Source organism: Clavelina lepadiformis, chromosome 4 (assembly GCF_947623445.1).
Source record: "Clavelina lepadiformis chromosome 4, kaClaLepa1.1, whole genome shotgun sequence".
NCBI classification, from domain to species: Eukaryota; Metazoa; Chordata; class Ascidiacea; order Aplousobranchia; family Clavelinidae; genus Clavelina; species Clavelina lepadiformis.
In genome coordinates this window covers 15,297,862-15,310,165 of record NC_135243.1, presented here as the reverse complement: position 1 = coordinate 15,310,165, position 12,304 = coordinate 15,297,862, and the positions used below count along the sequence as shown (strand labels likewise).

General features: G+C 35.5%; 2 protein-coding genes across 2 annotated transcripts; one reads left to right on the top strand and one right to left on the bottom strand.

The window, feature by feature from the left end:
* Positions 1–951: 951 nt before the first annotated feature.
* On the top strand, positions 952–4,900 carry LOC143451574 (nucleolar complex protein 4 homolog). Its single transcript, XM_076952235.1, has one exon. The coding sequence runs from the start codon at positions 3,248–3,250 to the stop codon at positions 4,784–4,786; it is 1,539 nt and encodes a 512-aa protein (XP_076808350.1). The 5' UTR covers positions 952–3,247; the 3' UTR covers positions 4,787–4,900.
* Positions 4,901–5,288: 388 nt separating this feature from the next.
* Positions 5,289–12,037, bottom strand: LOC143451573 (nardilysin-like). Its single transcript, XM_076952234.1, has 5 exons — positions 11,693–12,037; positions 7,738–8,904; positions 7,351–7,469; positions 6,819–7,265; positions 5,289–6,688 (listed from the first exon to the last, which is right to left on the bottom strand). The coding sequence occupies exons 1-5, from the start codon at positions 11,940–11,942 to the stop codon at positions 5,510–5,512; spliced, it is 3,162 nt and encodes a 1,053-aa protein (XP_076808349.1). The 5' UTR covers positions 11,943–12,037; the 3' UTR covers positions 5,289–5,509.
* Between the last annotated feature and the right edge of the window lie 267 nt (positions 12,038–12,304).

The window sequence follows — 12,304 nt, the reverse complement described above, 5'->3', positions numbered from 1 at the left end:
CACCTTTTATGATTTATATTATGCCCCTTTGGTCATTTCGAATTTCATATTATTTTTTTTGTTATATTTTATTAATTATTTTCCATCCGTTAAGAGTATCGTGTTTACTCTTTTACAGGGGTGGGCAAACTGCGGCTCGCCAGCATGTTTTTTGTGGCTCTTCTAGTCGAATTGTAAAATTCCCAAAAAAATGTAAAAGCTACCAAGAGTAGTCCGTTTATTAACGTTTCTGTATATTTTTTTCTTTATTTTGGCCAGCATTTCGTATGACGTAACACTAGACATAGAGCCCGACATTGTTTTCAGGTTTAGATTCTATACTCAATGGCAAAGGTGGTCAAAGTGCGACCGCCAAAGGTGGTCAAAGTAGTATCCCAAAATGACTAATAATATAATAACCAAATTGACAATCATTACTGATTTTGCGGCTCGCTGGTGTTTAGGCTATAGTCTTCCACAAGTGACTCTTTCATTGAACAAGTTTGCCCACCCCTGACCTGTTACAGTATATGTGATACCTTTGCGACTCGGCTGAAATCCGTCCACGGACCGTTGTTTTAAAAATACGAAAAGTGCGATCTTGGTACCCATGCTAAACCAAGATGGAATAAGACGTAGGCCTAGTAAACGTTGATGTGAAGATTTATGCCTTATTTGCAGTAAGTTTTAAAATCTATCTTTAAAATAGTGTAGAATCACATTACTAAATGCACGGTTTCAAAAAACTTTCAATTCAATTTTACAGTCCAGGCGGTCCAAGCGATCCAAGCGATCCTGTACATTTTGGAGGCAACTTCTTTTTAGGCGTTTTTGTCAATCAAATGCTTGCTTCACTTTTTACATAGTGACTGCTAAAGACCTGAGAAATCGATTGAGGTTAATATAAAAACCTTGGCCACTGCAGCGTATGGCAGGAGCTCACCCAAGATTTTAGGTCGAACCGCACCTTGCTTACCACAAAATGCTCAAATGCCGCACAGGTTTGGGCAACGAGTTACATCTTAATGAAACCTGCCATGCTGTACTCTACAGCAGTGGTTCCCAACCTTTCTACACCGGAGGACCGGTAAAGATTTTTTTTAAATGTTCACGAACCGGCAGCAAAAGATAGTAGTGACTAGAACAGATAGGAGTAATCTTTATGTTAGCCAAAGTTGTTGTGTTTGCGGTATCAACGAAGGCGCGATGCCCCAGTTTTACTGCTGTGAATCGGCTAGGCATAAAATGAGTTTTACATGGAGTAACAACTTAGCAATGCTTATAAGTCCATATTAAAACTAGCTTGGCAGAAAGTAAGATAATTTGCGGACCAGTGGTTGGGAACGATAGACACCCAGTAAAATGACAGTACGGCCTAGACCTTGCTATCATAGTGCTCAGTTAATTTGATAGATCAAGATAGGTGTATTCCAGGATGCATTCCAGGATGCATTCCATGAGCAACCTTCAAGTAATGTTAACTCTGTCCAACCTCGACCTGACACGAAGGCATTTTACATCTCGGCGTATCGTCTTTGGTATATTTGTCACGTACGCCAAACTGACAGGACGGGTTGCACGAAATGCTCCCGCAGATACTTTCAAATGGTACGCATTAAGTTATTTTAGCCAATAATGGTGCAATTGTATTGTGCTCTATATATCAAACTTGTACTTTGATACTAATAGACCCTTTCCGCCGTCAATAGGCCTATTTGGGTGGCAAGATTTTTTCGGAAAAAAAATGGAAACTGTCGACCTATTTTCATTCTTCTTTGAATTACAAACAGGAATTGCAAACAGTGTGGGCGTTCCATTGTAAAGATTTCACTTAGTTGAGTTGCATATGAATTTGGCAATACACTGGTTAGGGTATACCGCAATTATCTTATTTATTGTAATCTGTGCTCTTAGAACATAATTAGAGGGTTGAAAATTCTGTCTAGAAATTTCCTAAACTTCAGTTGAATAGATTTTATAACATTAAATTCAGAGAATCTGATTATTTTTAACTTTTAATGCTGTTCATTATTACTTCAGACAAATGCAAGAAATTACAACAATATTATTGTTTATAAGAAAAGATTTTTAGAACCCAATTGTGATCAAAGCGTAACTCTGTACATTACAATATCACTGAGGAGATTGTTGAGATTACAATCTATCTCTTATTCATTGATTCTAAAATTATAGCATGCAACAGTACATATATACATTGAAGGCGAGCATTAAACAAATAGAGTTCCAACTTGAGGCACAATGCACTTATCAGAGAGGAAAACGTTTTGCACTCGAAGATTAATAGCTTAAGTGTTAAATCTAACAAGGGGATCTTTAATGAAAGGACTAAGTATCAATCAACAATGGGCATTTTAGAATGACAATGTGGTTACTTTGGGGTCAATTGTGCAAAAAAACATGTTTACTGATTAAGTTGTCAATCACACAGGGTTTATTTGAAATTCGGCGACTTCATAATGCAATGAAGATAACATGTTTTCGGAATAGGTTGTCAATCATCTATTCTTCAATTGGTTAACAATTATGTCATAAACTGAGAATGATTTATATTAATTTCAGCGTTATGCAATATATGGGTGGTAAATAGCAGATACATATTGATAACATCACAGCCTTGAAGACAATGGAAACAGCGTCTTCCTAATTCTTCCTGCAAAGTTTACAAAGTCCCATTTTGTGGTCAGCGTAGTATGCGACGTAAAATGTGTAACAGCTTTTTGCGATCGCTTGCAAAAAATGAGTGCGCTTGTGAGCATAAACTGATATAGTTCTTGATACGCGCACACGACTGTCATTTTGGGGTTGGCTTCGTCAATCAAGTTTAAAAACATACCAAACTTATTAGTTAAATCAAATGTATGATGTGTCAAATTAACTTCTATGTATTTAATGCGTATAATGTGCACTAAATGCTATACGTTATCTAATTAGCCAGTTCTTGGCCATTTTTGCCCCCCACAGTTGAAGTGACTAGAATACTAGATCTATATAAAGCCTTCATTGGTTATTTGGGTGAAAAATTTATTTTGCTAAACTCATTGCATATTTATTGTAGTTAAGACATATTTTTTCATATTTAGAAGTTTAAAATTATCCAAGGATAACAATTTTGTAAATAATTAACTTTATTGCAATTCTGTTCTCTTTTGTTAGGAGAGTTTTTCTAATAATATTAACCCCAAGCCTAAAAAATTTAAAGCATAGTCTTAAATCATGTTGCATGTAAACTTTTAATATCCTATTATAAATGCTTTTTGTTTCCAGAAAAAGTAATATGAAAAGTTTGAATATAGAAAAGTTAGTCAGTGATATATTAGTTAGCAAAAAACATGCTAATAATATTGTCCAACTCATTTCCTTGATTTCTCTGGAACACAACTCATCTGACATTGAAAATGCAGCCTTGGCATGCGTTAGAGTATTTACCAAAATATCCAGTGATAAAGACCTCTCCTTTGGTAGCCAACCCAATAAACTTGAAAAAATGTCTACTGAGCAGGAATACAGAAATTGGATTAAAGAGAGGTTTTCAGATGCATATTCTTCGATAATAAACTGCTTGACACCTGAGACTGCTCCTGTACTTTTGAAATCTGCTGTTGAATTGTTAGGTATTAAAGGCTATAACATTAATACTCCACCAGTTGAACGTTACATGTTTCCAGAAAAGGAACTACTCAATTTGATAAAGATTTTTACATGCAGTCAAAATGAACTTTTTCAGTTTCTCATTACGTACATGAAGTTTGATGACTTCCGTTTCTTTGTCCTGAAAGCAATTGCACGGATATTGAGTGAAAGTGAGATAAACACTGCATTCTTAAAAACAGTTATAAAATTTTTGGATTCAGTTGCCTTGTATATGCCCAAAGATAAGGAGACTTTGAAGAATTCATTAGCTTTCCAACAACACAAGGAGGAGTTTGAATTGTTGATACAAAATGATCACTTAGCACCGTTTATTGTATTCCAACAATGTAAGCAATTTACTGCAGCTTGGTTACAGGTTTTAAAATTTCCACTTCCAAAGAGACTACATAAAGAAGTTTTAATCAATCTTCATAAAAATCTTATTCCTAATTTTTCCCAACCAAGGTTGCTTGCTGATTTTTTAACAAAATCATATCAGCATGGCGGTGGTGTTGCTTTACTAGCGTTGCAAGGACTTTTTGTCTTAATGCTTGAACATAATTTAGAGTACCCTGAATTTTACAAAAACCTCTATGGTATGCTACATCCAAGAATTTTTGAAGCAAAATATAGAGCACGCTTTTTTCATCATCTAGAGTTATTTTTGTCAACTACTTATATTCCGGCCTACATGGTGGCTGCATTTGTAAAGAAGATGTCAAGGCTCTGTTTGTTAGCCCCGCCTCCATGCACAAAGAGTATGATTTTTCTCATCAAGAACTTGCTCTTAAAACATCCAAGTATTTGCGAATTGGTTAATTATCCAATAAGTCAAAATAAAGAAAAGATAAAATCTGACCCATTCCAGGAAAGTGAAGAAGATCCAGCTAAATGTAATGCTACAAAAAGTTCTCTTTGGGAAATTGCTGCTTTCTCACACCATTACAACCCTGATATTGCAAAACTCGCAAATACTAAATGTTTGGGACAAGAGAAGGATGTCAGTGAATTACTTGAGATGGATTTCTATGACATGTTGCATAAAGATAGCTTTTTGTGTAATACGCATCCAAATTATACAATGAATCATGTTCATCCAACCCATCTTATGGGTGGATATGAAGATTCAGTTTTGGAATTTTGGAAAATTGACTGATTTAACATTTTAATTGCATTTTCAGCTATACTATTATAATACCGGTAGTGCATGTGTATATTTATGTAACTGAGGTCATGGCTTTCATTTGCAATAAAGAATGTTAAAATATCAGACGTTGCCTACGTTAAACCTTTTCACATGAGTGAGTCAAGTATGGACAGTGAAGCTTGTCAGACATGTGCCAGTAAAAATTTCTACTCACAGTGATACTTACTAGTTTAAAAGGGTACGCGGTACTGATTACTGGAGACTCAGACAAAATAATTTCCAATAGTCACAAATTTTGTTTTCAATAAAAGCCAGCTTTGGAACAAAAAATGTTCTGTAGTGTGATTGATAGTTTCTTTAGAAATCAAATAAGTGGTCAATATTTTTGTGATATTGGGGTGAACAATCTCAACCCACTTCTTAGCAGGTAAAAGTCGCATTTGCAGGAATATATTAATGACTTTGCTTCTTTCTAGTCGTAAGTATGTTAGCGAGAACTCACTTAACAATATTTGATCTGGTATCATATATTTGCTAAAAATGCACCGTGCGAACCTTGAAACTACCATTGAATAACACGACTTGTACCACCATTACGCTGTGCAATCAGGTGATTGCTTTGTATACTAAGTGTACAGGCTAGTTTTGAACAACATTACCAACAATAATTTAGTTTACATATTAAGTCACCTTAACTAAATAATAAAGCATAAATAACATCAACAACATTAACTAAACTTTGTTAGAGTGCGATGTGTGAGGAGTAGGATAAAAGTAGTGCTGCCGCTTAAAATTCTGCAGGTTTTTGATCATTTCCCCGTGACAATCATTATCTTCGCTTTCCCAATCCAAAAATTCCAGGCTAACAGAAGGAAGCTTACCAGCACTATCATCTGTATTCTTTGGTCTGCTGATATTTGAATGAGTGTTACCTCGAACTTGAAATGTAACAGATTGTAAGTTTTGCAAGCACACTTCTTTGTAGAACTTTTTGAATTCAATTAATGATAATTGTTTCAAACATTTCACTTCCTCTTGAAGTCTACAAAAGTTGTATTCTTGAGAAAGAATCTCATCCCAGTTTCGGTCAACTTCTTCTCCAAGATGGTTATCATCATTAGTTTTTATTGCAATCAAGCTAGCAACGTTTGCATAGAAGTCTTTCTCAGACATATTCTCCAACACACGACGAAAATCATAGGTGAGAAAGGTTAGCATTGTTGCTGCAATATACTCCACTGAAAATTTGCTGTTCTGTGTTTGGACATTGACAGAAAAGCCTAACACATTTGCAGTATTATGATCTTGTACATACACACTGTAGCCGAGTTGCTTTTTGGTACGAAGAATATTAAAACATGGTTCACTCATTATCATGCTTAAGAGTTCCATTAAAATGCAATGGTATACATCATTCAGACCACACTGCAGATAATGTGTGATAACTGAATTATCATCTTCTTCATTGAAAGATCTTATTTTGATGATGCCAGGTTTACATGGAACCTTCAGTATACGCTGGCACGGAACATCTATCTCAGAGATGCATTTACATTTCAAGATATCAGCAATTTGGTCAAAGATGGACACAGCTGTTGCTTTGGAGTAATTACCCTGCACAAGACCTTCTATATGAAAAGATCCAATATAACTTTTAGCAAAACATACTAAACCATTGTTCTGTAAGCTTTCAGATGCATTGTACTTGTCTAATAGAGGAAATCTTAATTTTTCCAAAACAGAAAGTCGTATATCTTTACACAATTTCTTTGGACTCAAGATTTCATTAAAATATGCTCTTCTGATATGATCTTTGTGCTGCTCAAACAATTCTTCTGATGAAGTGAAGGTGACCAAATGCTGAAGTATGGTAAACAAGAGAAGGGATAGTTTGTCACTGTAACCAGAAACCTGCAAACATTTGAAGCCTAATCACATACTATATTTCAAAAAATACACAACATAAAGATAATAATTTAACAACTACTTGAGCATTTCAATAACCATTATAACATCACATTGGATACATCATGGAACTTACACTTATGATTAAACCACCTCTGCAACTTGCTTTAATAGAATATGAAAGGGAAGCAGCACCAGCATCATACACTACTTCAGACATATTGTGATCTAAAATGCTTATAAGTATGTCTAGAAATGCAAAATGTTTGGGAGAAGAAGTGGCATATGGATTGATGAGATGCACCTTTATGTGAGCTTTGGGAAGACAAAATTCACGGTCATGTTTAAACCATAGTTTATAACTTGTGTTCTCTAAGAGATTTGGAAATTCCAAACTATTTTCTGCTTTGGATACTAAGTCGTCATCACACTGGACAAGGTCAAAATGCTCAGGAATGTATGGATTTGGGGAGGGCATGTTAAAATGCTGATAGGGTTGCTCACACTTTCCTTTAATCCATTTCGATCTATAAGGTTCTTCAACTGGAATAACTTCGTATTTTGTTTCGAACCAATGTTCTTCCTTCAATGTTTAAATATAAAATTTTTCCTTTAACCCATCGTATATACAATTTAATGCAGATTTTTAGCAAAATCAAATAACTTACCTGTGGGTGAGGCATTTTCTCAATGGGGCAATAACTGACAACTAAACAATTTCTTGGTATGAGAGTATCTAGTACATCTTGAATCACTTTAACATCATAGTTGAACAACACAGAGTCACCTATACAGAACACTTCAGATTAATATCGATGTAAACTCACCAGAACATATTATAAGTTGAGCAATACACTGCAGTAGCTAAGTAATACATTTATAAAGGGAAAAAATAAAATTCAACAGATCTGTCAAGCTTGGAATGTTAAAAACCAAAAATGACCAAAGTTAAAGATTCAATTTTTGCAAACACCTTTTATTAAAATAGTTTTAAAAGTAATATTTAGCCAAACACTAATTATATAATGTATGAAATACACATCTATATTTAGTACCTGATAAAATATCTTCTGGTGGATAAAGCTGCATATTCTGACAGATGTTCTCAACATTTGAAATTGGGGTAATGCCTTCATCATATGCAAAGTCGATATCTTCAATCGTCTTTATTTCGTGATATATTTGCTCTATAGGTCCAGTTTTCTTTAGCAAGGCCAAATATTGAAAAGTTAGGTCCAAAACCTCCAAGTAGTTCTCATAACCTTTTTCTGTTAAAACTATCTCAACTGATAATGATGCATGTGAGGAGTACTCCTCCTCAGTTTCCACAGACAAGGAAAGAGCGAATTGTTTCCTTTTAAGCATAGAAAATAAGCTTCCTTTTCCTTCATGAGCTAACAACCATGACGCATATTTCAATGGTTTTGTTTTATAAAAGTCCTTTTGTGGTGGAAAGAACCATGTCAAATGAAGTTCTTGCAACTTCTTTACTGGAGTGATATGACAAATATTAAATGTATCCAAATCCTCTCTAGGATATGGCACATTGGACTGCAATTTTGGTTTTGCAGCTTCAGGATTATTCCGACAGTTACCAAAAATTTCAACTATCCATGCTTGTAATGTGTCCAAACTTTCAGTGGACTGTACAGCTAATGTCATGGCATTGGCATTATAGAACATTTTGTGAAAATCAAACAAGGCTCTATAAACTTGAACACCAAGCTTTGCTGGTTCTGTTTTCAAAGACTTTTCGTTTCCCCATAAAAACTTTGATGTTGGATGATTAGGCTTACATAAGCTGGCAACAACTTGTTCTCTGCGACATGTATCATCAATTTTTGCCATTTTAAACTCAGAATCAACTGCTTGAACTTCACGATCAACACTGTTCTGCTTAAGCAAAGGGCATATAAAAAACTGAGCCCATATGAGCAATGCTTCTTTAAGGAAAGCAGGGTTTATCTCAAATTGAAAAATAGTTTTCTCACAATCAGTACTTGCATTATCTTCACCACCATGACGCTGAATAAATGCATCAAAATAATTTTCATCTGGAAATTTTGAGCTACCCATAAATACCATATGTTCCAAGAAGTGTACCAATCCTGGTAAATTGCTTGGGTCAGAGAAAGATCCCACATCAACACACAATGCAGCAGCAGCTTGTTTTTTTGGTTTCTCATGCTTGGATGTTTTTATTGATAAGAGTGATTCATTATCTAGAAAAAAACATAAACTGGAATTGCAACTTTTTTAAGGTAGCATTGACAGAAATATACTTTTCAATATAATGTTATTTGATACCATATTACGAAACTTCATAATTTTGTAACCGTCCTTGCCCAAGCAAAGGCTGGCAAATTTGTACACGCTCTTTACATACAATAATTTGTGCATAATAATTTGTACATAATTTGTGCATAATACCAGATTGTGCATCACAAACTTTAAATTCGTCACTTCAGTCTGTTTGCATCTGTTTTAATTTCCATTGAGCCAGCTAACTTACAACCCCAGAAGTGAAATAACCTAGCTATGACAGCTAAGAAAACAATGGCGAATCCTACGATGCATAACTAACTAGTCTTTAGCAAAGCAACACAGAAAATCACAATTTTTTTCAATATTGTATCTTTCTTGTTCAAGGAGCCATTTATGATGAAATTTTACGATTTCCATAATTTTGTTGAATTGAACTTAAAAAAGCGTGTTAGACCAATCAGAGGCAAGCATGGCCAGTGTTGTTTTTCAATTTGGAGATTACTTTAACAAATGGCATGTTAAAAACTTCCCGTTTGCATGTTTAGGTTAGCCTAAATTGATAAAATTTGACTTTTTTGACCCAAAATTGTGCCCATTACAGTGCCCGACTACTTTCCAACTAAATATAAAGCAACGAGATTGCCTTGATATGTCATTTTAACATACTTCGTTAATTTGCTGTTGCTTGTTTTGTCACTGTGAGCCTCTTTTTAATGGCAGTCTTATTCATGGAAGTTATATTGACAAAATTACATTTGCTTTGTAATAACTGCACAATGTATATTTCAAAGTACCTTGTCTCAACCATGGTCTAACCTCTAACGCAGTGTTTCTCAACCCCGAGTCCGCGGACTCATTTGAGTCCGCGTAAGGTTTTTGTGAGTCCGCATGCCCATTAACTACCGTATATAATTAGGCATAGGTCATAATTTCCGCGACGGCTTTTCACCTCAAAAAGTAGGGGTCGCAAGAGATACCTTGGTGTGTAGGATAATTTAGAATAGTCTGACAAAGAAGAGCCTTGCTTATTTCTCTTGTTACGCTGGTGGCAATCTAAATCCTTAATTTTTTGTTCTCTTCTCCTTCCAACTCCTGTCGCGCGAATCACCTTCTTTTTTCTCTTTTTTAAAAGGAGTCAGGGCTTTTTTTGTTTCTTTCCAGATGTCGGGAATGATACACAGCTCATGGCTTTTGTGCGTTATATTGACACAAATGGCTATGAGGAGCAGTTTTTGCTTTGCCGTGCACGTGCCAAAAATACCACTGGAGAACAAATATTTAAGAAAGTGGATTCGTTCTTTAAAGAACATCAGCTTGAGTGGTCTGACTGTGTGTCTGTTCGCGCTGATGGCGCTCCGTCCATGATGGGAAGTAAAAAGGGTTTTAAAAAAGTCGACAGATGTGTACAGACAAGTTCAAAATTGTTTCTCTGAGTCAATTTTGGACGAATGTTCTGTCGAAGAAACCTAATCTATCTGACCTCTGCAAACAAACAACAATAGCTCTTTTGCCTTTTCCGACTACATACTTGTGTGAAGCTGGATTTTCAACTTTGGCTATGGTTAAAACCAAGTACCAGAACCAACTTCAACCGGAAGATGATATCAGATGTGCATTAACGACCATAATTCCTGATTTCGACAAATTTGAGAAACAAGTTTAATTTCAAGAACAAGATTTTTAGTGCATATGTGCCCAATATACAAATCGCTTCTGCTTTTTTATCTTACTGTTTAGTGTTGAACTAACTTATTTTTGTTCCTATTATCTGAGTCCGCGAATACTTATGCTAATTGGAAAATAGTCCGTGGGCAAAAAAGGTTGAGAAACACTACTCTAACGTGAGGATAAGTGTGAAAAAGCCAAATTTACACAATCAATCCGTGTTGCTCAAGATCATGGGTGGGCAAAATTGTTCAATGAAAGAGCCACCTGCGAAAAACTATAAACACCAGCGAGCCGCAAAATCAGTAATGATTGTCAATTTGGTTATTATATTATTAGTAGTAATTTTGGGATATTACTTTTCAGCTAAAAGACCCAGAAAAAACATGTCGGTGAGGCGCACTTTGACCACCTTTGCCATAGAGTATAGAATCTAAACCTGAAACAATGTCGGATTCTATGTCTAATGTTACTTCAGAAACGTTCATAAACGGTACTCTTGGTGGACTTTACAATTTTTTTAGAATTCTACGATTCAACTAGAAGAGCCACAAAAAACATGCCGGCGAGCAGCAGTTTGCCCACCCCTGCTCAAGAATAATCAAAAACGAGAGAGACGAATTTCATCTGCACCATGTTTGCCATCAACACTAGATTTTTGTTATATGCACTAGTGCATACAGTCTCACAGGTTCAAAAGCACTTCTTTAGAACTAAAGACAAATAGGTAGGCTGAGGTAAGTCGAACTAAATTTTTTATATTAGTGTTGTGAAGGAGTTTTATGCTTATATTCCATGTTCATTATCTTATATTGTTTGGCAATACGTAGGCTAGTGAAGATGAATGTGTGCAGGTAATGAAATAACTACTGTGGAAGTTCCAACGGTCACACAGTTATTATTTGCTTTTTTTTAATCTTGTTGTCTGAATTTAAAACCAACTGTTCACTAGGTCCATTAAACAGAACAAGTATAGTTAAGGTTTGCCTAAGGGCATGACAACAGTAGCGCCACTGGGAAACGGATGCCACTGAAATAGTCACTTCATAAAGATTATCATCATACCAGTACTATATTTACCAGACTCTCCAAAACTATTCTCGCTTTCACTGTTGCTTGACTCTTCCCCCTCCTCCTCATCTTCTTCGCAGTCCACATCTTCATCACAATCATCGGAGTCCAAACTTTGATCAGTAACACCTTTTCCCGTTGAACCATATAAGTCACTAATTATTAAAACACGGAAACCACTAACAAGTTTGACCAGCCGATAGTTTTTCCGATCACTGTCCGACTTTACTGGTTCCGGAAGAATTGTGACCGCGTCCATCTGTATGCTGAACGATGATCTTTCTCTAAAAAATTCTACTACGTCAAGGCTATACGTTATACCAAAAACGTACCCTTGGGCCTTGACTGTAGGTGTAAGGAGCTTAATAGCCTATACCAATCCTTTTCGTCAATTCCGTGGCGGTTCAACAGCAGTACCAAAGTAAAACCATAGATATCTTATATATAATAACTTGTATTAGTCCCACGTCTACCCTTCTTCAAACCAAGCTGTAAATTAAAATAAAACAGCAAAATATCAATCAGTTGACAACAAAACATCTTAAATCAAAATTTACAGCTTATTTTGCCAGTTCATCGTTTAGATTCGTACTGTATATACAAATATTTCGCATGTTATCT

Excerpts from the sequence above, each read along its gene's own strand:
- LOC143451573 (XM_076952234.1), bottom strand. The coding sequence starts at position 11,942 with ATGGACGCGGTCACAATTCTTCCGGAACCAGTAAAGTCGGACAGTGAT. Across the intron at positions 7,470-7,737 it reads ACCAGAAGATATTTTATCAG|GTGACTCTGTGTTGTTCAAC; the intron begins GTACTAAATATA and ends TGTTCTGTATAG. Across the intron at positions 7,266-7,350 it reads AGAAAATGCCTCACCCACAG|GAAGAACATTGGTTCGAAAC; the intron begins GTAAGTTATTTG and ends TAAACATTGAAG.
- LOC143451574 (XM_076952235.1), top strand. The coding sequence starts at position 3,248 with ATGCTTTTTGTTTCCAGAAAAAGTAATATGAAAAGTTTGAATATAGAA.